Source organism: Heterodontus francisci, chromosome 30 (assembly GCF_036365525.1).
Source record: "Heterodontus francisci isolate sHetFra1 chromosome 30, sHetFra1.hap1, whole genome shotgun sequence".
Taxonomy (NCBI): Eukaryota; Metazoa; Chordata; class Chondrichthyes; order Heterodontiformes; family Heterodontidae; genus Heterodontus; species Heterodontus francisci.
In genome coordinates, this window is record NC_090400.1 from 48,552,527 (window position 1) to 48,578,724 (window position 26,198).

At 42.0% G+C, this 26,198-nt stretch overlaps 1 protein-coding gene across 5 annotated transcripts in view; it reads right to left on the minus strand.

Annotated features, from left to right (window-relative positions):
- Positions 1-25,419, minus strand: part of LOC137346749 (spermatogenesis-associated protein 22) — an 83,546-nt gene extending 58,127 nt beyond the window's left edge. Inside the window, exons 1-7 of one of the 5 annotated variants that reach the window (XM_068010523.1) lie at positions 25,330-25,419; positions 25,122-25,238; positions 24,939-25,041; positions 23,591-23,643; positions 20,000-20,131; positions 19,319-19,478; positions 10,997-11,098 (exon numbers count right to left, since the gene is read on the minus strand). In XM_068010523.1, the coding sequence (XP_067866624.1) occupies positions 10,997-11,098; positions 19,319-19,478; positions 20,000-20,131; positions 23,591-23,633 (437 nt within the window). In that variant the 5' untranslated portion in view covers positions 23,634-23,643; positions 24,939-25,041; positions 25,122-25,238; positions 25,330-25,419. Of the gene's footprint in view, positions 1-10,996; positions 11,099-19,318; positions 19,479-19,999; positions 20,132-23,590; positions 23,644-24,938; positions 25,042-25,121 lie in introns of all 5 variants that reach the window. The other 4 variants (XM_068010525.1, XM_068010524.1, XM_068010527.1 and 1 more) reach the window with 4 other exon arrangements.
- Between the last annotated feature and the right edge of the window lie 779 nt (positions 25,420-26,198).

Genomic DNA, 26,198 nt, shown 5'->3' on the forward strand with positions numbered 1-26,198 from the left:
GCCTGAGAGGGAGCACAGTGAGACCGACGCCAGTGTAAAGGAGCGGGCCTCAGAGAGAGCACAGTGAGACCGGCGGCAATATAAAGGGGCAGGCCTGAGAAGGAGCACAGTGAGACCGGCAGCGGTATAAAGGGGCAGGCCTGAGAGGGAGCACAGCGAGACTGGCAGCAGTATAAAGGGGCAGGCCTGAGAAGGAGCACAGTGAGAACAGCAGCAGTATAAAGGGGCAGGCCTGAGAGGGAGCACAGCGAGACTGGCAGCAGTATAAAGGGGCAGGCCTGAGAAGGAGCACAGTGAGAACAGCAGCAGTATAAAGGGGCAGGCCTGAGAGGGAGCACAGCGAGACCGGCGGCAGTATAAAGGGGCAGACCTGAGAGGGAGGTGCCAACAAATTCTAAATCACAGTGTGACGTCACAGGGAAGAAGGTAAGTGATTGGTGAGTATATTTCTCTTTTCAATTTCTAAATTAGGATATTGTTTCAATTAGGAGCTGGGAAATTAAAAGTATTCAAGCAAGGTAGTGTAACAAAAAGTGTTGTAATAACAGTGTAAGCACAGAGCAGGACTAGAGGCATTAACTAAAATTGATAGTTTAAACAGGGTACTACAAAGATTGTTTAAAAAGAGAATTGTGCGTTTTTTTTCTAAGATCATGGATGGGCAGCTGCGACCTGTTGCTTGCAATTCCTGCACCATGTGGGAACTTCAGGTCACCTCATGTGCCCTGGGTGTCAACATGTGTAGGAAGTGTCTCCAGCTACTTCAGCTCGAGCTCAAGATTTCTGAGCTTGAAGAGCAAGTGGAATCACTGCGGAGCATCAGGGAGCAGGAGAGTTTCCTGAATCGTACGTTCCAGAAGATGGTCATCCCACAGACAGTAGGAGTTCAGCATAGTAGATGGGTGGCCATCCGTAAGAGTAGGAAAAGGCAGGAAGTGCAGGAGTCTGCGGGGTGTGTGCTACTCTCAAACCGGTACTCAGCTTTGGAGACTGCTGGGAGTCACGACACCTTGAAGGAGTGCAGTCCAAACCATGGCACCATGTGTATGGGACTGTATAGGAAGCAGCAGTAAAGTGCAGAAATGCCGTTGTTATAGCTGATTCCACAGCCAGGGGGACAGACAAGCATTTCTGTAACCGTTATCATGAGTCCTGCATGGTATCTGGTGTTCAGGGTAAAGGACAGCACAGAGAAGGTGCAGAATATTCTGCAGAGGGAAGGGGGTGAGCCAGAGGTTGTGGTACACGTTGAGATCAATGACAGAGAGAGAGCAGGTATTGAGGTCAGATGGTCAGATTTTCAGCAGCTAGGGAGGAAGTTAAAGAGTAGGACCTCGAAGTTAGTAATCTCTGGATTATTCCCAGTGGTACGCACTCGTTCGTTCGTTGGTGTCAGCTTCTTCCCAGAAGGTTGACTGCCATGGATCTCCACCACTGTCTGTCCTGTACTGTCCTTACACATTCTGCATAGGTCAACAGCATCCAGTCCATTATATCTGTCATGCATTTTCTTCTCTGCTTCCCTCTCCTACATTTTCTGTCAATCTTTCCTTCCATTAATTGTCTCTGTCTACCTTCTGCTCTAATGATGCGACCGAAGTATTGTATCTTTCTCTCTTTGATGTTGTGCACTATTTTCTCCAAACATTTCCAGCTCTTCCTCATTAGTCTTTCTGTCTGTGCAGAATATGCAGAACATCCTCTGATATGTCCACAACTCGAATGTATTCAGTCTCTTTGTTTGTTGTCCATGTCTCCGAGGCATATAACATAGATGACAAAATGTAGCACCTCAGCATTCTTTGCCTAAGATTCAGGGTCAGTTTCTTTGATGTTAACAAGTCCCCCATTCTGACAAAGCTGGTCTTGGCTATCTCAATTCTCCTTCGGATCTCACAATCAAATCCCCCATCATCTGTGAGAACCTGCCCAAAGTATATAAACCTTTTTTTTTGTGTTTATTTTATTTTAGTTTGTTCTGTTTGTTTCTACTGTGCCTACCCACTCACTGTTTTTTTTCATGTTTGTGCTTGTGGTTGTTTAGTTTTCAGTCCATTAACACCCTGTCTGTACTAATGCTTTGTCTTTCAGCACACCATTAACATATTGTTTGCCTCTGCTCCATGACCTTCTGGTCAGCTACTCTGTGACCTTGACCTATCAACACCTTCTCTTTTGTTATCTCTTACCCCAACCCCGCTTTACTTGCTTAAAATCCTTTACATTTCTTATATATGCCAGTTCTGAAGAAGGGTCACTGACCTGAAATGTTAACTCTGCTTCTCTCTCCAGATGATGCCAGACTTGCTGAGTTTTTCCAGCACTTTCTGTTTTTATTTCAGATTTCCAGCATCTGCAGTACTTTGCTTTTATATTATTATGTAAACCTTTTCACTTGTTCCAGGATTTGTCCATTTACTTCAATTTTCAGGTCCCGGGTTAGATTTCTGCTTATCACCATTGTCTTGGTTTTCTTCACATACATTCTTAATCCATATTTCACGCTCCTTGCATCCACTTAAGAAGGCGTATAATAAAGGCCGACAGTTCACTGCAGCACTGATGGTGTGCTGATCTATTGGAGATGCTCTTTTTCAGATGAGATGGTAATAACTCAATAGAAAGACAGCTCCACCGACAGTACAGACCTCGCTCAGTTTTGCACTGAAATGCCAGCCGAGATTATGGGCTCAAGTTATGCCTCGAATTTTGGTGATGCTTCCAGTTCAGGAATGCCTTGCGCTTGTGATTTAGTAGCTCCTAGATCTCCTGGTTGTTCTCATCAAATCAATCTTGATGTTTCCTGGCTGAGAAACCAACAGTATCTTCACAAGTGCTGATTATGGTAGCTTTGAGGGCAGACCAGGCATTGTGTGGTTCCTGTTCGGTGAGAGTCGCCAAGCTGCTTGTAAGACACTGCCTGAGTAGGTCTTTCTTCGCAGAGTCCTTGATACGATCAACATTGATTTTCCTGCGGCAGTGTTTCTGCTGCCACTGCTGTTTTTGGACTGTGTTTATGGAGATAGTAGCTCGGATTAGGTGATGGTCAGTCCAGCAGTCATCAGCTCCTATCGGGGCACGGGTGATCCAAACATCCTTGCGGTCCCTCACTCGGTCGATGAAATGGTCAAGCAAATGCCAATGCCTGCTGCGAGGGTCCTACCATGAGGTCTTGTACTTTCTCGCTGACGAAATAGGATGTTCATTATGATCAGGCCATGTTCAAGGCATTTCGTCAGAAGGACTCCATTGGTTTTAGCCCTTCCAACACCCTCTTTGCCAATCACACCTTTCCAAAGGTTTGTGTCCCTCCCAACTCTGGTATTGAAGTCTCCGAGGAGGATCAGCTTGTCTTCCTTGGGAACACAGGACAGCAAGTGATCAAGGCTAGAGTAGAGTTCCTCTTTGGCCTCATCTGTTGCTTCTAGGGTTGGGGTATACGCACTGACGACTGTGGCGTGCTGCTTCTGAGTTCAGGTGAAACAGAGGTAACAATCATTTAATCCACAAGGGAGCTTGCTGAGGCGGCTGGCTAGTTCATTTTTTTATGGCAAAGCCAACCCTGTGGAGTCGGTGCTCTTCTTCTGGTTTACCTTTCCAGAAGGTGGTATATCCACCACCTTGTTCCTTGAGCTGGCCTTCTCCTGACACTACAAGGAGTATTCTATAGGCCTCCAAACAGTGAGAGAGAGATAGAGGAGCCAATCTGCAGGGAAATCACAGAGATGTGAAAGACCTATAGAGTGGTGATATTGGGGGACTTTAATTACCCAAATATTGATTGGGATAATTTTTGAGTAAAGGGTAAGGAGGGGTAGAATTTCTGAAATGTGTTCAGGAGAACTCCCTTGATCAGTGTGTTCTCAGCCCAACTAGAAAGGAGGCATTACTGGATCTGGTGCTGGGAAATGAAATGGGCCAAGTGGACCAAGTGTCTGTTGGGGAGCACTTGGGTAACAGTGATCACCGTATCATAAGGTTTAGATTAATAATGCAAAAAAGCAAGGAACGAAATAAGGTAGAACATCTAGATTGGAAGAGGGCTAATTTCAACACGATGAGAAGAGATCTAGCCAGGGTAAAATGGAACCAAAGACTGACAGGAAGAGCTGTATCAGAACAATGGGTTATCTTCAAAGAAGAGATGCTTCAGGTACAGGCTAGGTTTATTCCAACAAGGGCAAAAGGCAAAAACAGGGTTCCTTGGATGACGTGGGAGATAGAAATTATGATGAAACAAAAATAGAGGATGTATGATGCATGTCAGGTGAATTCTTCAAGTGAGAATCAGGCCATATACAATAATTTGAGAGGGGAGGTGAAGAGGAAAATAAGACTGGCAAAGTGAGAACATGAGAATAGAACAGTAGTCAACATAAAAGGGAACCCAAAAATTTTCTACTGGCATGTAAATAGTAAGCAGATAGTAAGTGGTGGAGTGGGGCCTATTAGGGACAAAATGTGTAATATATGCTTAGAGGCGCAGGGCAAGGCTAATATACTTAATGAGTACTTTGTATCAGTGTTCACTAAGGAAGTGGAAGATGACAAAATTTCGGTAGAAACAGTGAGAGTAGAGGCAATGGATAGGGTAAAAATTGAGAAGGGGGAGGTACTAAAAAAGGCTGGCTATGCCGAGGGTAGGTTAGTCATCTGGTCTGGATGGCTTGCGTCTTAGGTTGCTCAATGAAGTGAGGATGGAGATAGCAGAAGTGCTTGCCATAATCTTCCTATCTTCCCTAGGTACGTGACAGAGGATTGGAGAGTGACAAATGTGACACCTTTATTCAAGGGTGTATGGACAGTCCTAGCAACTACAGGCCAGTTAGTTTATCAGTAGTGGGTAAAATTTTAGAAACAATAATCGGGGAAAAATGTCAACGAAGGTGCAAATTAATTAAGAATGGATTTGTAAAAGGTAGATCATGCTTGACTAACCTAATTGAAATTTTTGATGAAGTAACAGAGACGATTGACGAAGGGAATGCAGTGGATGTTGTTTATATGGATTTTAAGAAAGCATTTAATAAGGTACCACATAAATGGCTGGTTAACAAAATTGAGGGTCATGGAATAGGAGGGTCCAATTGGATAAAAGAAAATGGCTTCAGGACAGAAAACAGTGAGTCGTAGTAAATGGTTCTTTTTCAGACTAGATGACGGTAGACAGCGGTGTTCTCCAAGGGTCACTGTTGGGATCACTGCTTTTTTTGCTTTTATATAAATCTTGGAATACAGAGTAGTATTTCAAAGTTTGCTAATGACACCAAACATGGAAGTGTGGCAATCATTGAGGATGTTATGAACTGCCTGCATAGATAGCTTAGCAGAATGGGCAGACAGGTGGCAAATGGAATTTAATACTGACAAGTGTGAGGAGATGCATTTTGGCAGAAAGAATAGGGAGAGGCAATATATACTTAATGGCACAATTCTAAAAAGTGTGCGGAAACAGAGGGATCTGTGGGTGCATGTGCATTGATCTTTGAAGGTAGCAGGACATATTGAGAGAGTGGTTAGTAAAACATATGGGATCTTGGGCTTCATAAATAGAGGCATTGGGTATAAAAGCAGGGAAGTTATGGTGAACATTCGTAAAGCTCTGGTTTGGCCTCAACTGAAATATTGTGTCCAGTTCTGGTCACCACACTTTAGGAAGGATTTGAGGGTTTTTGAGAGGGCGCAGAGGAGATCTACCAGAAATGTTCCAGGGATGGGGGTTTTTTAGTTACAAGGTTAGGCTGGAAAAGCTGGGGTTGTTCTCCTTACAGCAAAGGAGATTGAGGGGAGATTTAATAGAGGTGTACAGGATTATGACAGGCTTAGATGAGTTAGACAAGGAAAAACTGTTCCCATTAACTAATGGTACAAGGACTAGGGGACACAGATTTAAGGTTTTGGGCAAGAGATGCAGGGGGAATAAGAGGAAGAACATTTTTACGCAGTGGGTGGTAATGACCTGGAACACTCTGCCCACAAGGGTGGTGGAAGCAGAGACAATCAATGACTTCAAAAGGAAATTGGATGATGACTTGAAGGAAATAAACTTGCAGGGCTACGGGCATCAAGAGGGGGAGTGGGACTGACTGGATAGCTCCATAGAGAGCCAGCATGGACGTGATGTGCCGAATTGCCTCCTCAATGATTCTATGACTTTATATTATCTAGAATATCATGTTCTCATATTTTCCAAGGCACCAATACATCTCATATTTCAGACATTAGTGCAAAGCTTCTTTGTGCTGTATAACACCATCAGTCTCTTAGTATTTTGTTATACATCTCAGGTTATGTGTTTTCTTATATGTAAATATTGATATGTAATCTAAATGCTACTTAGAGCAGACAGTAGAACAGAGTACATTTTTCCAGGAAAACTCTGCATTGCTGCCTCATGATGCTGACAGAAAGTATGTCCACCATCTGTTGTAAAAACAATTTAACAACCTTTTACTGTCACATAATGCTTACATCAAGGAGGCTGCTCAATTGGCATTCCTGTCAAGGAGTATCATTAGAACATTACAGCGCAGTACAGGCCCTTCAGCCCTCGATGTTGCGCCGACCTGTGAAACCATCTGACCTACACTATTTAGAACATTAGCACTGTAACAGTTTCCAACCCCCATGGAGATACAAGTAATTTTAATTACAGTTTTCTAGAACAAAACAAATTAATAGCGGCAACCAGCTAGGATCATGTTATAGAATTGCCTGACCCCTTTGGCTGAATTTTCCTAGCCAATTTTCCTAGCCCACCTAGTGGTGGTGGGCTTGGAGACGTGGGTAGCCGGAAAAATAGCAGGGAGCCACGTCGGGACCAGGCAACTTTCCCAGAGGTTGGCTGGGATTAGGATCAGCTGTCCTCCTCACAGAGGTAGACAGCCAATTAATATCATTAAGGCCCCAATTAGGGGCGATTTTGCAGCCTCGCCAACATTTAACCGCCGGCACAGCAGCCCTCTGCCTTGTGCGGAGACTGCCAGCTCAATGGAGCAGGCCTCCCTGTGGCAGGCCGGGGGCCATCAGAGCTGGAGGCTCCATGCCCCAATGACAAGGCTGCGGGCAGGCATGATTTACCCTCCACTCTCAAGGGGCCAAACCGTTTTGGGCCCTCATAATTTTTTTATTTGTTTCCACCCCTCCAAGGGCGCCTTCATGTTGAGGCATGCTCCCAGACCCCAACCTGCCTCAGTATCAATCCACCTCTCCCGACGGAGCTGCTGAAACTCCAGAGTGCCGACCCTCTGATTGGGCAGTCAGCATAAAGAGCCCACCCACCGTCCTTAATAAGATGGCGAATGCGGAGGCAGCCAAGTAGAAGGCCATGCCCGGTATGACTGCACTAGTGGACATGCTGCCAGCAAGTGCAGGCTCAGCACCTCCATTTGGTCCTGACGCCAGGATCCTGAAGCCCATGGGAAAATCCAGCCCTTTGATTTTGTTCCATTTTGTAAAACAGTCCAAAAGCAATATGAAAAGCAAGGTTATGCAGCTGCATATCCTTACACCCACTGAGCAGACAATGCTCGCCATCCTGGAGTGCCATTGCTGAGGCTGTGCCCAGCGGCAGGGTTGAAACCATAGAAGATGATGGTATCATCAAACCTAATCTGCCTTCTCACATCCCACTTAACCCTCTTCCCAGAATCTCTTCTGCTTCAAAGTTGCAAAAAGTTTGCACCTTTCACTCCCCTCCTCACAACACTAAACTTATGCTTTTTTCCTTTCATATACCCATGAACTGCCACATGGCCATGTATTGGTGGGAGAACAAAAGGTGGCAGAGCAAGAAACGCTGTTACTTAATCTCACACTCGCAGCCACCAGCTCAGACACTGACATTGCGCAAGATTTAGAGGATAACGTGTAGGCATTGTGCATGTGGTGAGACATTGGGCACAAGTGGCCTGCAGCCAGGGCAGGCAGCAAGAGTAGCGCAGTTGCCAGCTCCCCAGAAAGTAAAGTTGCACACAAGTTTATTTTTAAAAATTTTTTTTACTTTTATTTTAGAGATACAGCACTGAAACAGGCCCTTCTGCCCACCAAGTCTGTGCCGCCCATCAACCACCCATTTATACTAATCCTACATTAATCCCATATTCCCTACCACATCCCCACCATTCTCCTACCACCTACCTACACAAGGGACAATTTACAATGGCCAATTTACCTATCAACCTGCAAGTCTTTGGCTGTGGGAGGAAACCGGAGCACCTGGCGGATGTCCACGCAGTCACAGGGAGAACTTGCAAACTCCGCACAAGCAGTACCCAGAACCGAACCCAGGTGGCTGGAGTTGTGAGGCTGCGGTGCTAGCCACTGCGCCGCCCCAGTTCTGCTGCAGAGAATTCAGATGAGAACTTCAATGGGGCAGGCTACAAAAGAAAGCATGCACAATGAAATGCTTGGTGCTTAGGCAGGTCTGCCAGAACGCCTGCACGCAATGTCAAGGAGCATGGAGGAGTCCAACACCAATTTCGCACAGGACTTTGCACAGAGCTTGGAGCGCATCCTTTCCAACATGGAAGTGCTGGCCAACTCCATTAGCACACTTGTGGACACAACCATGACGCAGCATCTGATGTCCGATGTCGCAGCTTCCATTGCAGCACCGCAGATGCTATTCAATGGCTGGGTGCTGCAGTGGAAGCTCAGACTTCTGTAATTCCAAGGTCAGCTTGCTGCCATGCAAGCTCACACCTCTGCCATCATGGCTGCTGATATCAAGGTTTAAAAGGGCTTGAAGGGTGTCACAGATTATGAGGATTGCAGAGGTGCTGTCCCAGGGGAGTAGCATTGGTTCCATGGAGCACAAACCTGCTGTCCTTTCTCAGATGATAGCATTCATCCTCCCACCACTGCCATTCCATCAGTGCCCTTGCTGTTACCTGTCAGTCCACCAGCCCAGACTGCTGCCGCCCATACTGAAATGGTCCAGTCTGAAGTCAGGCCTTCTAAGACCACAGCTGCTAGAAGTCATCCTCCAAAGCCACCTGGCAGTCTCCCCCACAGAAAGTCAGTAGCCTTCCACCAGTCATGCTGTAGCCACTGCAGTAGCACTGCGCAGGAGACAACTTCACAGACACTGGTGATGTTGTCCTCTGCTCTGAGGTTGCAACTGTGGCTGCAGCAGGAGGCAGATTTCAGTGAGGACATCCTTACTGAAGCTCAAACATCTGAAACATTGGGCAGAATCTTACCAGCCATGCAAAGGTGGCTTTGGTCGTGAGCAGGGGGAAATTTTGAAAATGGCATGTTCATCGGCCACCTGACACATTCCCAACTCCGGTTGATCTTGCTGGAAGCAGGTGAGCAATGGAAGCAGCTACCCATCCAACAGTGGCACGGAGCCAATTAGTGCCAATTAACCTACCACTTAGGGCCAGATTGGGGACGCCACCAGATCTTACCGGCAGCAGATGGACCCCACACTGCGGGCAAAGCCCAGCAGGTCCCTGTTAGTGGCGTCCTGGCAGCAGACCAGAGGGCCAGCGAAGCCTCTTTAGCCTCCTTTATTTATACACCCTTCCTAACCCTCTCTGGATCCGCTTCTGCCTCAGGGCCACAGTTGCAGCCACAGGCCATCCTTTGGAGAAGGTCCCCCTCCATAGCGATGGCCTGGCAGCGGTCGCCACGAATAATTTTAAAATTTTCCTACATCTTCAGAGGATGCCTCCATCTTGAGGCGCCCTCTCATTTACCTGCCTGCCGCAGCAGACACACCTCTCCTGATGGGGATGACTGTAGGACAACTCTGCGGGCCCTCACATTGGCCCAGCTGGATGCATGTCCCACCCACCATCCTTAATTGGCCAGCACTTCCGAGAGGCAGCCTCTTAATTGACCGCCTCCAGTCAGATCGCACAGGCAGGCGGCCAGGCATCACCAGTGGGATCGGGACCCGATTTTTGCCCCAACCTCTGAAAATCTGTAAAGGCAGTACGATACTGCCCATTGTTCCTTAATGAGGTTCAAGTTGGCAAACTACTCCCCAAACACCCTGGGCAGATCTGGCCTCCTGCTGAAAGCCCTTCTCCCCCTCTTCCTCCCTCTCCTAGCAGCTCTGTGTCGCCTTTGCTCAATCTCACATCCATGCTGTATTCCAAGAGGAATGCCTACTACTATACCCATGTCTGAGAGTAACTGGTTTGTGCAGCAGCCTTGAAGTCAGGATGAAGTCCTTCAGCATTTGCCACACCAATCACTGTAGACTCCCTTTAAATAGCGCTGGTGAGGGGTGCTTCCTGCTGCTGAACGTATGTTCAGTCGTGCATGATTAAGAAAGGGCGTTAGCTGCAGCATTGGGCTCCAAAATGGCTGAGCTAGTGTCAAATCGCTGATCATTGTCATGATCTGTCTACTTTGCATACTTGCGGTGAAGGGTCCCTACACACACTAATGCCCTCACCAAAATAGCATTTGACGCAACTCACTCCAGAAGCATGTGGGTGTGCCACAGATGGCATTTTGGACCTCCAAGTCCACCTGTAGTGCCCAAAAAAATGGGAGCTATGCATCCAAATTTTGCAGCCCCAGACTGGGATCAGACCAAGCATGTCTGCAGAGCACCACATCCCATCCAAACAGCTAAACATCAGTACTGGCAAACCACATTATCTTAATAAAAAAGACAAACTGCAACATCTGCAAAAATACAGAAATGCCTCAATAGCTGTTTAAGGTCAGGCACCTAAAAGGATATCTATACAAGTTCCAGCAGGAAAAGATGTTATCATCAGTTACCCAGAGATGAGAATCCAATGTCAACACCAAAACACAAAATTCAAATTAAACAAGCTCCAAAGATAAAGAAAAGACAATCATGTTCATTTCCATTTTTTGGGCCCACCCTCTAACCAAATGGCAGAATCGTGTGTTATGCATCTGTAAAGATGTCCATATTCAACACTAGATTTTCTGATTACATCTGAAAATGCAAATCTCTATTAGAGTTTAATACTCAAATTTTATCACGAACGTTTAACTCACTTACTTCCAGCTGTTTTTACTGTTTTGCCCTATGATGCTGGATCCTTGGGAAAACTTCCTGTGTTCTTGAATTTGTTGATGCTGAAGTACTTGTTGCTGAAGTTGACTAAAAAGTAGCATTTTGAGTAATTAACACTCAATAATGGAAAAAATGTAGAAGAGAGAAAAGGCTCACATAGTCATTCACTTTATTTCTTACTTGCAGCCAAATAACATATCAAACTTTGAGGCATGCAGTAAATGAAACTATTACACTAATTTATAAAAATAACTGCCAGCTCCAATATTTTCCACATCCGAGTTTCTTCTTCAAACAATGCATTAATATTTCTAGAAACACATTCAAGGTTACATCCAATATAACCTTATTGTGTGCATACATTTTTATGTATTCTGATCAGAATAACCTGCACTTTCTGCCTGCGTTCTAACCAGTTTGTTGACTCATCTATATATGTCTTTTCAAGTTACTTAAATCTATGGCAACATAATAAATAATGTTGAAAGCATGATTATGATCTATACAACTTTGCATGCTGCTATGCAATCTTCAAAATATGATGGCATTTGTATGAAAACATTTAGTGAACTATGAATATTATGCAATTACAATGGCACAAAGCATCCCCCAGTTACTGGAATGATGTCAGCATGTCAACATTTGATTTGCATTTGCTTCACATTATAATCAGGTGTGTACTATTGAGAAATTTTCTTCTGTATGCACTGGGAGGTAAAACTGCACAAATTTAAAGAACCTGACCACCCAAAGCCAAACTGGAAGACAAAGTTGCCATGCCTATATAAAAATATGGCACAAGAGAATGACAAAGAGAAAACAAAAAAAACAGGTGAAATAGGCAAAGAAACTGCTGTAAGTGCAGGTGAAAAGTACAGACTGCCAGCAAATTAAATAGTTTAAAAAGGTATATTTTTTATTAAAAGGTATACAGGTTAATTACCACAGAATTTTTTTTAAACTTTCATCAATTCTGATGAATGATGCTACTGGATGTGCTGTCCAGAAATTTCTATTTCTGGTTCAAATTTCCAGTGCACAGTCTTTCTTTCTATTCCTGCAATCTAATTGAAAAAATAAGCTTACTAGTTTCACAATGCATCCCAGTTGGCCAACTTTAGTATTTGTGTGTCTTTTCCACATCATATTTATATAACCCTGACCGTTACTTTGTCTTATCTGCTCAGGTGTAGCCAGACCAATGAACTCAAAGCCGGGCAATATTTTGCAAATTTTTGAATAGCTCAACGGCTAATGCAAAGTTTACTTAGCCGGATTATTCTTAAATAATGTATATTCTACACCTCGGGTAAAGCACAAAAAAAAGGAAAGTAATAGAGAGAAACACTCTAAAAGAATCTGAGAACTAAGAAACAGATAAATTAACAAAACTAGGGACACGTAAAAACTGATACAGTGAAAGCGTGCTGTGCGAATACACCTGTTCATTCCTGGTGCATGCCTCACTCAATTGGCTTAGTAGTACTGGGTGCCTGATTTACAAGGCATCAAATTCAGTAAATTTGTCAACTTTTTTGAGGCCTCAAACAGAGCGTACTTGAGTATCATATAATTGTTGTCAAGCTTAGGCAAATTGGTTCTTTTCTGTGCTTTTTGCTTTTCTACATCTGCATTATCTTTGATGCATATGTTCCTGCAAAGCTGTTTTTGCAGACATTTTTTCCAAAACACTATATTGTTACTAATAGATATTCACATTGTTCAGCATAAGAAGGAAACAGAGTTCTGAGAGATGGAACAAAGGACAGGTAACAAGCACTTCTAGCATCTGTATCTCACTCGGCCTTATCCCAGATGCTGAGTCTTCAGACTTAGGCACATCTCCCTTGCCAGATCTGAAGAGATCTGCCTTCAGCATCTACATTTCATTAGGCAGCAATCAAGACTAGTGCTGCCTCATCAAGCAATTAAGAAACAATTAAGAAAAATACTTAATTCGTGGAAGGCCAATTTCATTGGGTTGGGAACGAACTTGGAACGAATAAATTGGAATGAAAGATTGGCAGGCAAAACTGTATTGGAACAATGGACTGCCTTTAAGGAGGAGATAGTTCGGGTAAAGTTGAGGTACATTTCCACCAGAAAGAAAGGTAGGGCAAACAAAACCAGAGCTGCCTGGATAACAAAAGTGAAGCAGAAAAAGGGTGTGTATGATAGATGTGAGGTTGATAATACAAGTGTGAACCAGGCTGAATATAGAAAGTTCAGAGGGGAAGTGAAAAAGGAAAAACGAGAGGCAAATACAGAGTATGGGAACTAACTTAAAAGGGAATCCAAAACTCGTCTACAGGCATATAAATAGTAAAAGGGCAATAAGTGGAGGGATGGCGCCAATTAAGGACCAAAAAGGGGATCTACACATGGAAGCAGAGGGTATGGCTGATGTAATAAATGAGTACTTTGCATTTGTCTTTACCAAGGAAGAAGCTACTGCCAGAATCAATGAATGAGTTGTGATACACGATGGGCTAAAAATTAATAAAGAGGAGCTTTTAGAAAGGCTAGCTGTACTTAAAGTTGGTGGATGGGATGCATCCAAGGATGCTGAGGGAAGCAAGAGTGGAAATTGCAGAGGCACTAGCCATAATCTTCCATTCCTCCTTAGATACAGAGGACTGGAGAAGTACAAATGTTACACCCTTGTTCAAAAATGGTTGATAAACCCAGCAACTACAGGCCTGTCACTTTAATCTCAATAGTGGGGAAGCTTTTAGAAACAATAATCCAGGACAAAATTAACCGTCACTTGGACAAGTATTGATTAAGTAAGGAAAGTCAGCAAGTATTTGTTAAAAGCAAATCATGTTTAACCAACTTGATTGAGTTTTATTGATGGGGAAACAGAGAGTGTTGATGAGGGTAATGCGATTGATGTGGTTTATATAGACTTCCAAAAGCTGTTTGATAAGGTGTCACACAATAGGCTTGCCAGTAAAGTTGAAGCGAATGGAATAAAAGGGATAGTGGCAGCACGGATGCGAGGCTGGCAGAGTGACAGGAAACAGAGTAGTGTTGAACAGTTGTTTTTTTGTCTGGAGGAGGTATACAGTGGGGTTGTAGCATTTCAACAACTGGCAAACTAAAAAAAGAGTATAAGTTAAGTATTAGTAATTAGGAACAAGTGAGTAGCTGGTGAGTATTTTTTGGAGTAACGTTTATTTTAATTATGAACTGTGTTGATTTTTAGTAGGATTTATCAGTACTGGTAAGGTTTTATGAATAATTCTAAGGTGCAGTATTGGTAAGGTTTTTTTTTTAGCAGTAACAAAGGGTCAATTAATAAATAAAGGAATGGCAGGGGTGCTTCAACCTCAAGAGTGCACCTTCTGTGCTATGTGGGAGTTCCAGGATGCTTCCTGTATCCTGGAGAACCATTTCTGCAGATGAGATATCCTGAACCCTGGCACCAGGTAGGCAACACAGCCTTCGGGACTCTCGATCCTGGCCACAGAGAACAGTGTCTATGCCCCTAACTACACTATCCCCGATTACGACTACATTTCTCTTTTCTCCCCCCACTTGAATGGCTCCCTGTACTATGGTGCTATGGTCAGTTTGCTCATCCTCCCTACAGTCCCTGCTCTCGTCCACACAGGGAGCAAGAATCTCGAAACTGTTGGACAAGGACAAGGGCTGAGGCTCCCACTGTGTTTTCTCTCTGTGGTCTCCGACTCTGTTCCTTTTGGCGTGCTTTTTAAAGCTCTGCTCCCACTGTGTTTTCTCTCTCTCTCTGGTTGCAGGATGGGTCGATAAGGTGGTTAAGAAGGCATATGGAATCCTTTCCTTTATTAGCTGAGGTATAGAATATAAGAGCAGGGAGGTTATACTGGAGCTGTATAACTCATTGGTTAGGCCACAACTTGAGTACTGGTCACCTCATCACAGAAAGGATGTAATTGCACGAGAGAGGGTACAGAGGAGACTTACGAGGATGTTGCCAGGACTGGAAAAATGCAGCTATGAGGAAAGAGTTCTGCTGTTCTGAGTTCGGCTGAAAGGTCAGAGACTTGAAACATTAACTTTGCTTCTCTCTCCACAGATGCTGCCAGACCTGCTGAGTATTTGCAGCACTTCTTCTGTTTCAGATTTCCAGCATCTGCAGTATTTTACTTTTATTATGACATAGGGGAGACCTGATTGGGTTGGATTATGTAGCTATTGATATATTATTTCAGTTTGACAGATTGAGGAGGACTGGGGACATGCATTTAAACTCTGCAAGAATAGGAATAGGCTAGATATTAGGCAGCTGTTCTTTTTCCAGAGCAGTGAGTCTCTGGAATGCGTTTCTGCTTGTGCAGTGTATACTGACTCTCTGCACACTTCAGATGGGAAGTGGACCGTGATGCTCTTGGTTGAGGCAGAGATCACATTATATAAGTGGTTTAACAGTTAATGTACACACAGTTAATGTGATCTGGACTGGCTTCGGGTGCCTGAGGTCGTCGAAGAGGAATTTTACAGATTTTCTTTTCCCTTATTGGACCTGGATTTTTTCTGTTTGCATGATTCTCCCAAGAGATTTCATGGTTGCTGCTGGTAGGAATTGTCTATTCATGATGCTCCAGGCACTATAGGTGCGCAGCAGGCTTGATGACCAGCAGGTCCTTTCCATTGTCGTATGTTTGACCAGAATTCTGGTGGAGCATACAACTGCCAGACATTGAGATTTCAATGTCTGAACAGATAAGGGAGATAGAAGTCTAGGGATTCTACTCTATAGCTGTGACAAGGTGTCTAAAATATACCTTACACAATTTCACAATATAAGAAAGGAAAAAACATGCAGCAAAAGGAGCAGCTTGAAGCTTGGTAGAAGAGGAAATAGTGGTTGAGGACGATGTTCAACCACGAAGGCTGGTATGTTAATCCTTAATTCTTAATTGGTAGGAGTTTTATTGAATATTGTAAATGTGCCCCTGCTCAGCAGTCCTTGGGTCATGATTTCAATATATAAGGTGGTTAGGAAGGGATACTTGCCTTTATTAGCCGAGGCATAGAATATAAGAGCAGGGAGGTTATGATGGAGCTGTATAAAATGCTAGTTAGGCCACAGCTGGAGCACTGTGTACCGTTCTGGTCAGAGCACTATAGGAAGGATGTGATTGCACTGGAGAGGGTGCAGAGGAGATTCACCAGGATGTTGCTTGGGCTGGAGAATTTCAGCTATGAAGAGAGACTGAAAAGGCTAGGGTTGTTTTCCTTAGAGCAGAGAAGGCTGAGGGGGGACGTGATTGAGGTATACAAAATTATGAGGGGCACTGATAGGATAGATAGGAAGAAACTTTTTCCCTTAGCGGAGGGATCAATAACCAGAGGACATAGATTTAAGGTAAGGGGCAGGAGGTTTAGAGGGGATTTGAGGAAAAAATTTTCACTCAGAGGGTGGTTGGAATTTGGAACACACTACCTGAAGGGGTGGCAGAGGCAGGAACCCTCACAACATTTAAGAAGTATTTAGATGAGCACGTGAAACGAGAAAGGCTACGGACCAAGTGCTGGAAAATGGGATTAGAATAGATAGGTGCTTGATGGCCGGCACAGACATGATGGGCCGAAGGGCCTGTTTCTGTGCTGTATAACTCTATGACTCTATATTGCCCATCAACAACATGCACAGCCTAATGAATACCACTTCTACTGCCATATATGCCTGTCCATCCACTAACAGCTACATTATTTTGAAAATAAATCTCTGCAATACAATCCAAAGAGAATACAACCATTTTATTTCCATGATACAGTTTTGTCTATGTGCTGTTACTGTTTGCGTTCCCCAGTGCTTGTCCTTGGTGACAGGAAGATTATGTTAAGGGAACAAGAACAAGTGATTTTATAATAAGCCCTAAAGCTAAAACTTTGCTGATAGTGGCAGTCTTCCCAGACATCACAAACAACCTGATCTCAAGGTTAAACAATACATTGATTACATTTCATTCTTAACTTTCTCACATTTCATGCATGCTTAGAAACCAACTTAACTGTAGTATATCAATATTAGGGTACATTCTATGCTTTGCTTTTATCTAAACACCAGCAGCACCTGCTAGACCCTGGAACTTCTTGATAAAGGCTAGTACAATTTGGTGCAGATTGTATAAAGGTCATGGAATATAAATGATGTAATACAGCCAGAAATATATAAAAAGGACAAGACTGCTAACACAAAGTTAGAAGATGAAATGGAAGGAAGAGGTCTAGAAAGTTGGGCTCAACAAATGTAATGCGTGATCCTCTACAGCAAAAAACATTGGTGTGTTCCGTGGTGTTTGAATATATTTATGTAGCCTGTAATAAACCAAACTCGTGCATCTAGAACACTCATTTCTGGTACTTAGACAAGTAGCTTCTGTTTATTCTTAGTTAGAAAATAATTCCTTATACAGAGAGTGGTTTGAATTAATTTGCCACAACCCGTTTTTGAAGCAGAGTCCATAAACTCTTAAAAGCAAATTAGATAGTTGATTGAAAAAGTGAAATATGAAAGGATATAAGGAGTAAGCAGGAGAGGGACTTTAGACTAGGTAGCTCCTATGAAGAAAAACATCAGACACAGATTAAATTTGCTAAATGGCCCCTTTTTAGGCTATATTACTTTATGCTATGATGCATAATGTGTGGTATTTCCTACCTAATCTTGTATTCCTTCTAAGTGTTAACTCAGATGGTACTGCAGCAGGAAGACAGGAAAATTGACCAGTTTACTTAATTCTGTACCCCCACCCTCACTGAAGCAGGGCTGCAGTTGAGGTGAGGGGAGATAATATCCTATTGGAGTTCCAAGGGGGTAGAGGTCTAGTCATAGGCCTAGCACACCATTTACTCTGCTCCATTGCTGCTAGGCCACTCAATCTTGAATAGTATAATGGAGAAATCAGGCTATGGTCGGTTGCTTGCTGATCTCCCCTCCATATCTACTTTCGGTTTGTACCACCACAACAATAAAATTCTGTATTTGAGGCACTTCAAAAACAAATTTAAGGTATAAAAAAAAATGAGCCCCAAACATTTTTCTTTCAAAACTATTAACAGAACTTTCACAGATAAATGAAAATGATTAATAAAAGAAAAATGGGGAAAATCACAGATTTGTGCTGGACACTCATTTAAATATTTTTGCATCAAATCTGATACCTTAACGAGATTCAGGCAGAAAATGGGCACAAGCACTCTCACACACAATGGAGCAGACAGCAGAATTGCAGCCCACAAAATTTCTTGCTCTCTCAATTCTCCAATCTCCGATGGCTATGAAGCAACTGCTCTCCATGACTCAGAGTACCAAAGAATCAGCCCCACAGTGTTTTAACCAGAGAAATGGAATATGATAAGACAAAAGAAACAGCAAAATAATAGGAAAACTTTTTAAATTAAAATGTTTATTAAGGCACAGAAGCATCTCCCTAAAACTTCCTACAACAAGGACGTCAGTAATAACTTGTATTTATAAAGCACCTTTAATTCAGAAAAACATTGCAAGATTGCTCACAGGAATATGAGAAAGACAAATGCTGAGGTCAAGACATATGTGGGCGATGTTACAGAGATTATAGTATACAGTCTTTTGGATGAAAATTCAGCTCCGGTTACAAAAGGATGCCAGAAGTGTGAAGAGTCAGTTCTAGCCTGTTACAGTGGCTGGAAATGGGAAATCAAGTCAGTGGCAAGAGATCAGAGATTGTGGCTGGGATTGAAGACCATGGCTTAAGAATTTCCAGTGTTTAGCTGGAAGAAGTCATAACTCATCCAAGACTAGATGTCTGAAATGCAATCTGATAGCACAGAGGCAGTTTGGGGGTGGGGCGGTCAGGAAAGGTGGTAGAGAGGCAGAGCTTCGTGTCAGCAGCATACAGGAAGCTGACCCCAAGTTTTTAGATGATGTGGACAAGGGACTGGATCTAGATGATGAAAAGGAGGACCAAGGATAGATTATACTCACTGTGAACCACTCCATCACATTGTGTCCCTGAGAGTGAGAAAATTATGTTTCTGTGTACTACAGAAAAGCTGTTTTGGTCCTAATATGATGCTAACAGGCTGAGGAAATCAAAGCTAGTCTGCCCATGACCCCAGATGGCATTAGCAATCAAAATATTCTAATGCTTTTTGTTTTAACTGAAAGCAAAAATAAACCAAAGGAATCTGAAGTTGTTCATAATTCGTTACAAAGACGTTTAAATGATACTTTTTTCAGGACTTCTAGTTTAAATAGATTTTATATCTACAGCAATTAAAACACAAAGATATCCTCAAAATTACCACATCTTACAGTTTTGTATAACCTACCCAGTATTCATAGATTTTGCTGAATTTGGCATTGGTGCCATCCCACTACATGCATTATCCATATTACTCCTTATATTGGGATATTGAAACTGGGCCCTATAATTGTTCTGTACTGTTGTCTGATTGCCTGGTGCTCTGGTTTGTGTTAATCCTTTATTGCCTTAAAATAAACAAATAAACACATCAAACTTTCCTTCAAATGTAAAAATGATAAAGAATAATGTTTCTACAGTACTGTCAAATGATATGGTATCGCAGTGATATATTGTATGATGGCCAACACTGAAATGTTTGTCAACACAATGGAGATTCACAAACTCTAAATGACTAAATCATGGCACTGTGGAAATATGTCCATGATTCGTAATAAGGTGAGTTCTCACTCTTATCGAAAAAAGGAACCTTTACATTTCCTCACTGGATAGAAGGGAAACAAAAGAGGCACAGAGGAGCCATTCATAGCATCTTCACATCTCTCCTCAAGCTGAACTCACAAAAGCTGTGGTAGAGGCCTGTAAGCCAACATGATATTGGAAATTACTCTCCTATTTGAAGAAGTTTTCATTAATGCAAAAATATAAAAAATGGAATGGTGAAAAGATATGACAAAAATTTAGCACAAAAAGAGAAAAAATAAAGTACCAAAATGGTGAAAGAGTGGAGGGGAATCATCTTGATTACCTGCTGGTGGTGAATCAAAACTCTCAGGTGTAGGAAAAAGGCTATTTGAGCCTGGCTCATGTTCCATAGGATTTGAAGTCAATGGCAATCGGGTTCTTTTCTTTTGATTGAACAGTAATACAGGAAGACATCCTGAAAAATATCATTTGTAGTAATCATATGTACCAAAAAAAATCAACCTGCTGAACTGAAGGCAAATATTGTGAAAATACCTTTCAAACATAGCCAAAACTGCTCTTCAGCATACCCACACCCCACCAAAAAAATGTCAAACCAAAATTGTTAATTCTGTCAATAATTCAAATCAATCCGAACACAAAACTTGGAACAAAGCTTTGAAAGATGTTCTTACTAAACAAAATGAATAGAACAAAGATCACTCAAAAGAAACTTATTAACAATCCCAAATACAATTATTTTAATAGTTAACACAAAGTTAGTTTGAGAAAATTTAACCTATTATTTTACTTGATTTTCTTTGATGGTGACAATTTTTTAGTAATTGATTACTACACAAATTGTAAAAAAAATTTAAAATTCCATATCCATGTCTAAGCCCGCTTCTCTTTTTGCTCTAGACAAGAATTAAGCTAACATTTGCAGACACTGTAAATTCTAGTATTAAAAATGTTTGTGCAAGATTTTTATCTGTTAGCACTTCAAAGTACCTGAAATGGTTAAAGGAGAATTCCAGGTTATCAAGTAAATTAATTTAACATATGGAACACTTCACCAATATCTACCTTCTATTACACAGTATTTACAGCACAGAAACAGGCCATTTGGCCCAACAGGTCCATGTCAGAGTTTATGCTCCACGAGTCTCTTCCTATCCTTCATATAACCTCAAGAACTTATACTTCGATTCCTTTCTCCCTCATATGTTCATCTAGTTTCCCCTTAAATGCATCTATGCTGGTCACCTCAACTACTCCTTCTGGGAGCAAGTTCCACATTCTAACCACACTCTGGGTAAAGAGGTTTCTCCTGAATTCCCGATTGGATTTATTAGCAACTAGCTTATATTCATGGACCCCATTTCTGATCTCTTCACAAGTGGAAACATCTTCTCTACGTCTACCTTATAAAATTCTTTCACAATCTTAAAGATCTTGTCATGCACAGAAGAAGCCGTGATTAAATAAACAATGAAATGGAGGAATATAAAGTTAAACAGTCAACTGTTAAAACTAAATCACAAGAACCTGGACACGTGAACCACAGTAAAAATGGAGTGGTGGCCATGTGACCCCACAATACTGGAAATCCACAAACTCGTCTGCAAAGATGAGGCTTGTTAACCTCATCTGAAGTAACTGGGGAGAACGCCTTTGAAATTGAAAGGAGCAATTGCATATTAATGACTCTGATCGACATGAATGAACTAACAGAGATGCTGGAGACAGTCTGACTCATGGCCAAACCAAGATGAATAAGGTGTTAAGCAGCAACATCATAACAGAATGATTCCCATTCAAACATCAAACCTATAGCCATGGTTATCATCCTGGCCCAATGTGTGGTCACAACAGGTAAGAGGGCTATGTGTCTCCTAACAGAAACTCCAATGTGATAGATTTTGACCTTAAAAAGGTAGCTCTCTGGAAAGACAGGGGAGATCAAACCAACATCACAGAAAACCTGTGAGATGGATCCAGCAGGCAAGAGAAGAACCCTGCTAACCAAGAACATCCACCACAGCAGAAGCATCACAAAGTGACTTGGAGACTAACCATCTGTGAAGGTAAACGGCACACAAACAGCTTTGGGTTGCATTACATCCACTAGAGCTCTACAATATCTTTACAAGTTCAAGATTGCGAATAATCAAACCTGCAATTTAAAAAAAAAGACTTTTCCTCCCAAGAAGACTCAATAATCTTCTGTAAACCACGAACACTTACCTCACTTGAGACTTTAAACTACCTCTTACCCTTTTCTCTCTACCCATCTATTCTTTTCTATGTATGTGTGGGTGAATGTGCGTACCTGTCATTTGTCTGTTTATTTGACCTTAAAGACATTCAGGGGCTAAAGCATCATTTTAACAAAACACGAGTGTGGTCAGTTGGAAGGTGAACAGTGGGAACCACCCACACCCCCTTATCAACTGTAACAATCTCTAACAGGTCATCCCTCAGCCTTCTCTTTTAGAGCCTGTTCAATCCTCCCTGATACGTAGAGCCTCTCAGTTTTGGTATCATCTTAGTAAATATTATCTGCAAACTCCTCGAGTGCATCCAGTCTATAATATGGAAATCAGAACTGTTCACAGTATAGAACTAAGGTTCTATAGAAATTTAACATAACTTTACTGCTTACCGATTTTATCTCTCTGGGAATGAATCCCAGAGCTATGTCTGCTTTTTATGGCCTTATTAACCTGCCTTCTAGCATTAACTCAGCTTTGGCTCAGTGGAACCCTCTTGGCTGAGTCAGAAGGTAGTGAGTTGAAGCTCCACTCCAGAGTCGTGAACACAAAATTGACGCTGGCACTTCAGTGCAGTCAGTGTGTGTATGTGGACATCAAGTGCTGAGGAAGTGCTGTACTGTCAGAGCTCTCATTTTTCAGATGAGATGTTAAACCAATGCCCCATCTGTTCTCTCAAGTGGACAGATTCCACAGCACTATTTGAAGAGGAGCTGGAGAGTTTTCTGGTGTCCTGGCCAACACTTATCTCTCAACCAACACCACCAAAAACCAATTGTTTTGTTATTTATTTCATTGCTGTTTGTGGGAGCTTGCCATGCATAAATTGGCCGCCATGTTTGCTACATTACAATGACTATACTTCAAAAACACTTCATTGGTTGTAAACTGCTTTGGGATCTGCAGCCATGAAAGGAGCTGCATAGTTTTTCTTTAATTCATGTTCATCATTTTATCTACACAGCTAAAACATACTGCAGACTGTATGTTTTCTACTGGTTTCTGTGGACAGTCAGAAACCTAGTTTTACCCTTTAGTGTGCAGGTGCTGGTTTCTAGTATGAACTGGTTCATTTGAATACTGCATTCATATTAACAGACCACTGAGCTGCAATCAGGGCACGACAAAGGCAATTCCAGCTCATTCAACCCTGCAAAGTCCTCCTCGCTAACAACTGGGGACAGTTATGAGAGCTGTTCCATAGACTAGCAAAGCAACACTGTCACAACATCATACTCACAGAATCAGACCTAAAAATAGTTAATTATTACAGAACATACTGTATCCAAGAGTGGTGGATGTAGCTTTCCTACTGTGTTTGCCCACATGGCTGGTTCCCAATTTTGACCATGCTATCAAAGGAGTCAATGATGAGCACTTCTCCACAGGAGTGCGGAAAAAACCAACAGGACATCACCAAGACATTCTCACATACTTTCCCGTAGCTAGCTGAAGAGCATCATTGGAAATTCCTTACAGCAGATAACTTCCCTGCCTACTCTTGGCAAGTGTTTCGTGTGGAAGACCCAAAAACAGAGGTCAGGACTTAAAACATAATATGGCACAAATTAGAAAATAAATAAAAATTTGCATCATACAAATTAATAGAATGCATCAAGTCTGATCACTCTCCAAAAATATCTCTCTCTGGGTAAAAGTACCTGCTGTAGCCCGTGTTGAATTTTCTGTCATATTCCTCTTCATGGTTAAATCTCTGTATCACAAGAAGCATCTGTTAACTTCAGTCATATATTAGCAAACCATATAATGTAAAATCAACATTTATAGGGGAAAATAGTAAAATTAAAGTTGTGTGTACTATTTGAATTGGTTGTTATAAATAAAAATGTTTAAGAGCAATCATTTCAACATACAGTTAACTCTAATTATTACTAACTTGTAAAATGGGGTCAAAGTTAAAGCTCCTTTAATAACAGTAATGAAGCACAAATAATGTTTGAGTAACACAAGAAAAATGTGTAGGAGTTGTTTGTATATGGAAACAAAAGATTTAAACATATTGAAATAACTTTTATACATGTTACCAAGAAATAATATTAATCTTTAATAGTAATGCATTTTCTTAACCTAAAACAAAAATTTACATGTTGACCTTTGGAAAATAAAATGCTACCCATTCAAAATAGCAGCACAGGATTATATAGTAACCCCTGCCACCTAAGCATTTTGTGACCAATTAAAGTTTCAGGGCTATTTGTCACACCATTCTGACTGTTAGTGCTGGGATCAAATTGACATAAGACAGTGAACCACACTGTCAGCACATATTTTCTGCTCACTGATCATGGAACAGCACTGAGCCGTGTTATGGGAAATCCAGAGGCCAGATCACAAGGACATCTTTGAAACCAGCTGAGATAATTAATAACCTTTCAATGCCAGAGGTGCTATAAGGTAGTGTTCATCATTTTTTTTCCATTTTTAGTCCACATTCTACCTGGAATATCAGTACTTCAGACAAGCACTAACGCTTAATTAATGAAGAGAACCAAATTCTATCTGATGTTGCAGTAGCTTTCAGAACGTCAGATATTTCCATCAGACAGAGGGTGCAGAAGGTTACCTGCTCCATCGCCATCATTTTGAGTAGTTTATGCTCAACTTGAACTAAAAGGTTGATGCTTCAGTATCATGGCTTGGAGTACTAATATGCTCCACCACAGATTTCTAGAACATGCAATTGCACCCTAAAGCAGCACCTACAGGCTTCTTCATTTTTGCTGCACTCCAAAGAGCCAGCTTTAAAGCAGAGGCTTAGGGCCAGGCTGGCAATGGACAACAGATGGTATGACAAACCCCAATTGATGTTAGAGAACCTATTAAATGCAAATAAATTAAAATATATGCAGTTTTCTTTGTATTCCCATTAACAGGTTTTTAATTCCCCATAATATATACTTTTGGCTCTTTGCCAACTTAGCATCTTGGGGGAGGGGTAAAAATGGGCTTTAGAGGGGGAAGTGGGTGGTAGAGTTAGTTAATACACACTGGAAGCTGGGACCAAATCCAACCTATATCATTTTTCTGTAAGTCTGGAAGCAGTCATATGAGAAATGAAGTAAAAACAGAAAATGTTGGAAATGCTCAGCACCTGTGAAAAGAGAAAAACAGAGTTAACATTCAGGTCGGTGACCTTTTGCCAGTGTAATGAGTTTGGCCAGTGTCTAGTACCTGTCAGCCACAGCACAAAACTACCAAGAATGGAGACAATAATCTAGTTTTCTGACAAAACGACGGTGAGGCTTCATAGACAGGCCCAATACGGCCTTGACCTGTTACACAAATAGCCTAGAATCAAATAGAATACTTTATAAACCAACAATACAAATTAGTGTGTGTTTAAAAAATACACATAAACTGTCAAAGAGTGATAGTTTACTCTTCTATATATATCAATATTGAGGCAACTGAGGTGAATCAGAGGCTTCACACTTTCCTCACACGACACAGAAAAAACATGCCGTTCAACTCAGAGCGCGAGACGGACGCGCGAGAACCTGACGTTCCCGACTACGTAATGACGTTAAACGCAGGCGTACGTACGCGTGACGTCAGTAAGCATAACGTCAAACAACGGTTGTTTGGCCCAGCTGGTGGATGGTTTTTTGAGGTGATGGCAAATAGTTTCTAACAGCCACCAAAGTCCTCTCCAGAAGGTCAATTATTGAAACTCGACAGTCAACTTAATCGTTGATTAACAAAAAAAAAAATCAAAAGTACTTAACCGGTCTGTCAGCATCTGGAGAGATAAGTTCAGGTTTCAGTAGTAATTCTTCCTGCTGTGTACTTTTCAAAAAAGAATTTAATCAAGTGATGTTACAAGTTGGTGCTCGAGTGTGTTATGTTGCGCATTTTATTGGATGAGTGTTCAAACTTGTAATTTCCCACACAGTGAATTGCCAATCTCCAGCTCTGTTCTATACTGCGGAGAAGTTAGATACTTCCATGAGGCAAAGTAGGCAGAAACATTGAAGGGAGGAGCAATCATCTGTTGGTCGTGGCGAAACTTGGGTTGGTGGGGGGGGGTTAACAATGGGTTTCAAAAGGGAAGTGGCTGATCGAGTCAGCGCCTGCACCTCTGGAAAGTGGTGTCAAATCCAGCCAAGACCTAGAAGTTGTTGTATGGAAAATGCCAGTTCCCAATATATTTTACAACGTAAAACTGATAAGTTGGCACAAAGTGTGGATAATACTCAAGTAATTGGTGTGGGAAATAGAAATGATGCACTGGTGAAGTTTTTTTGAATT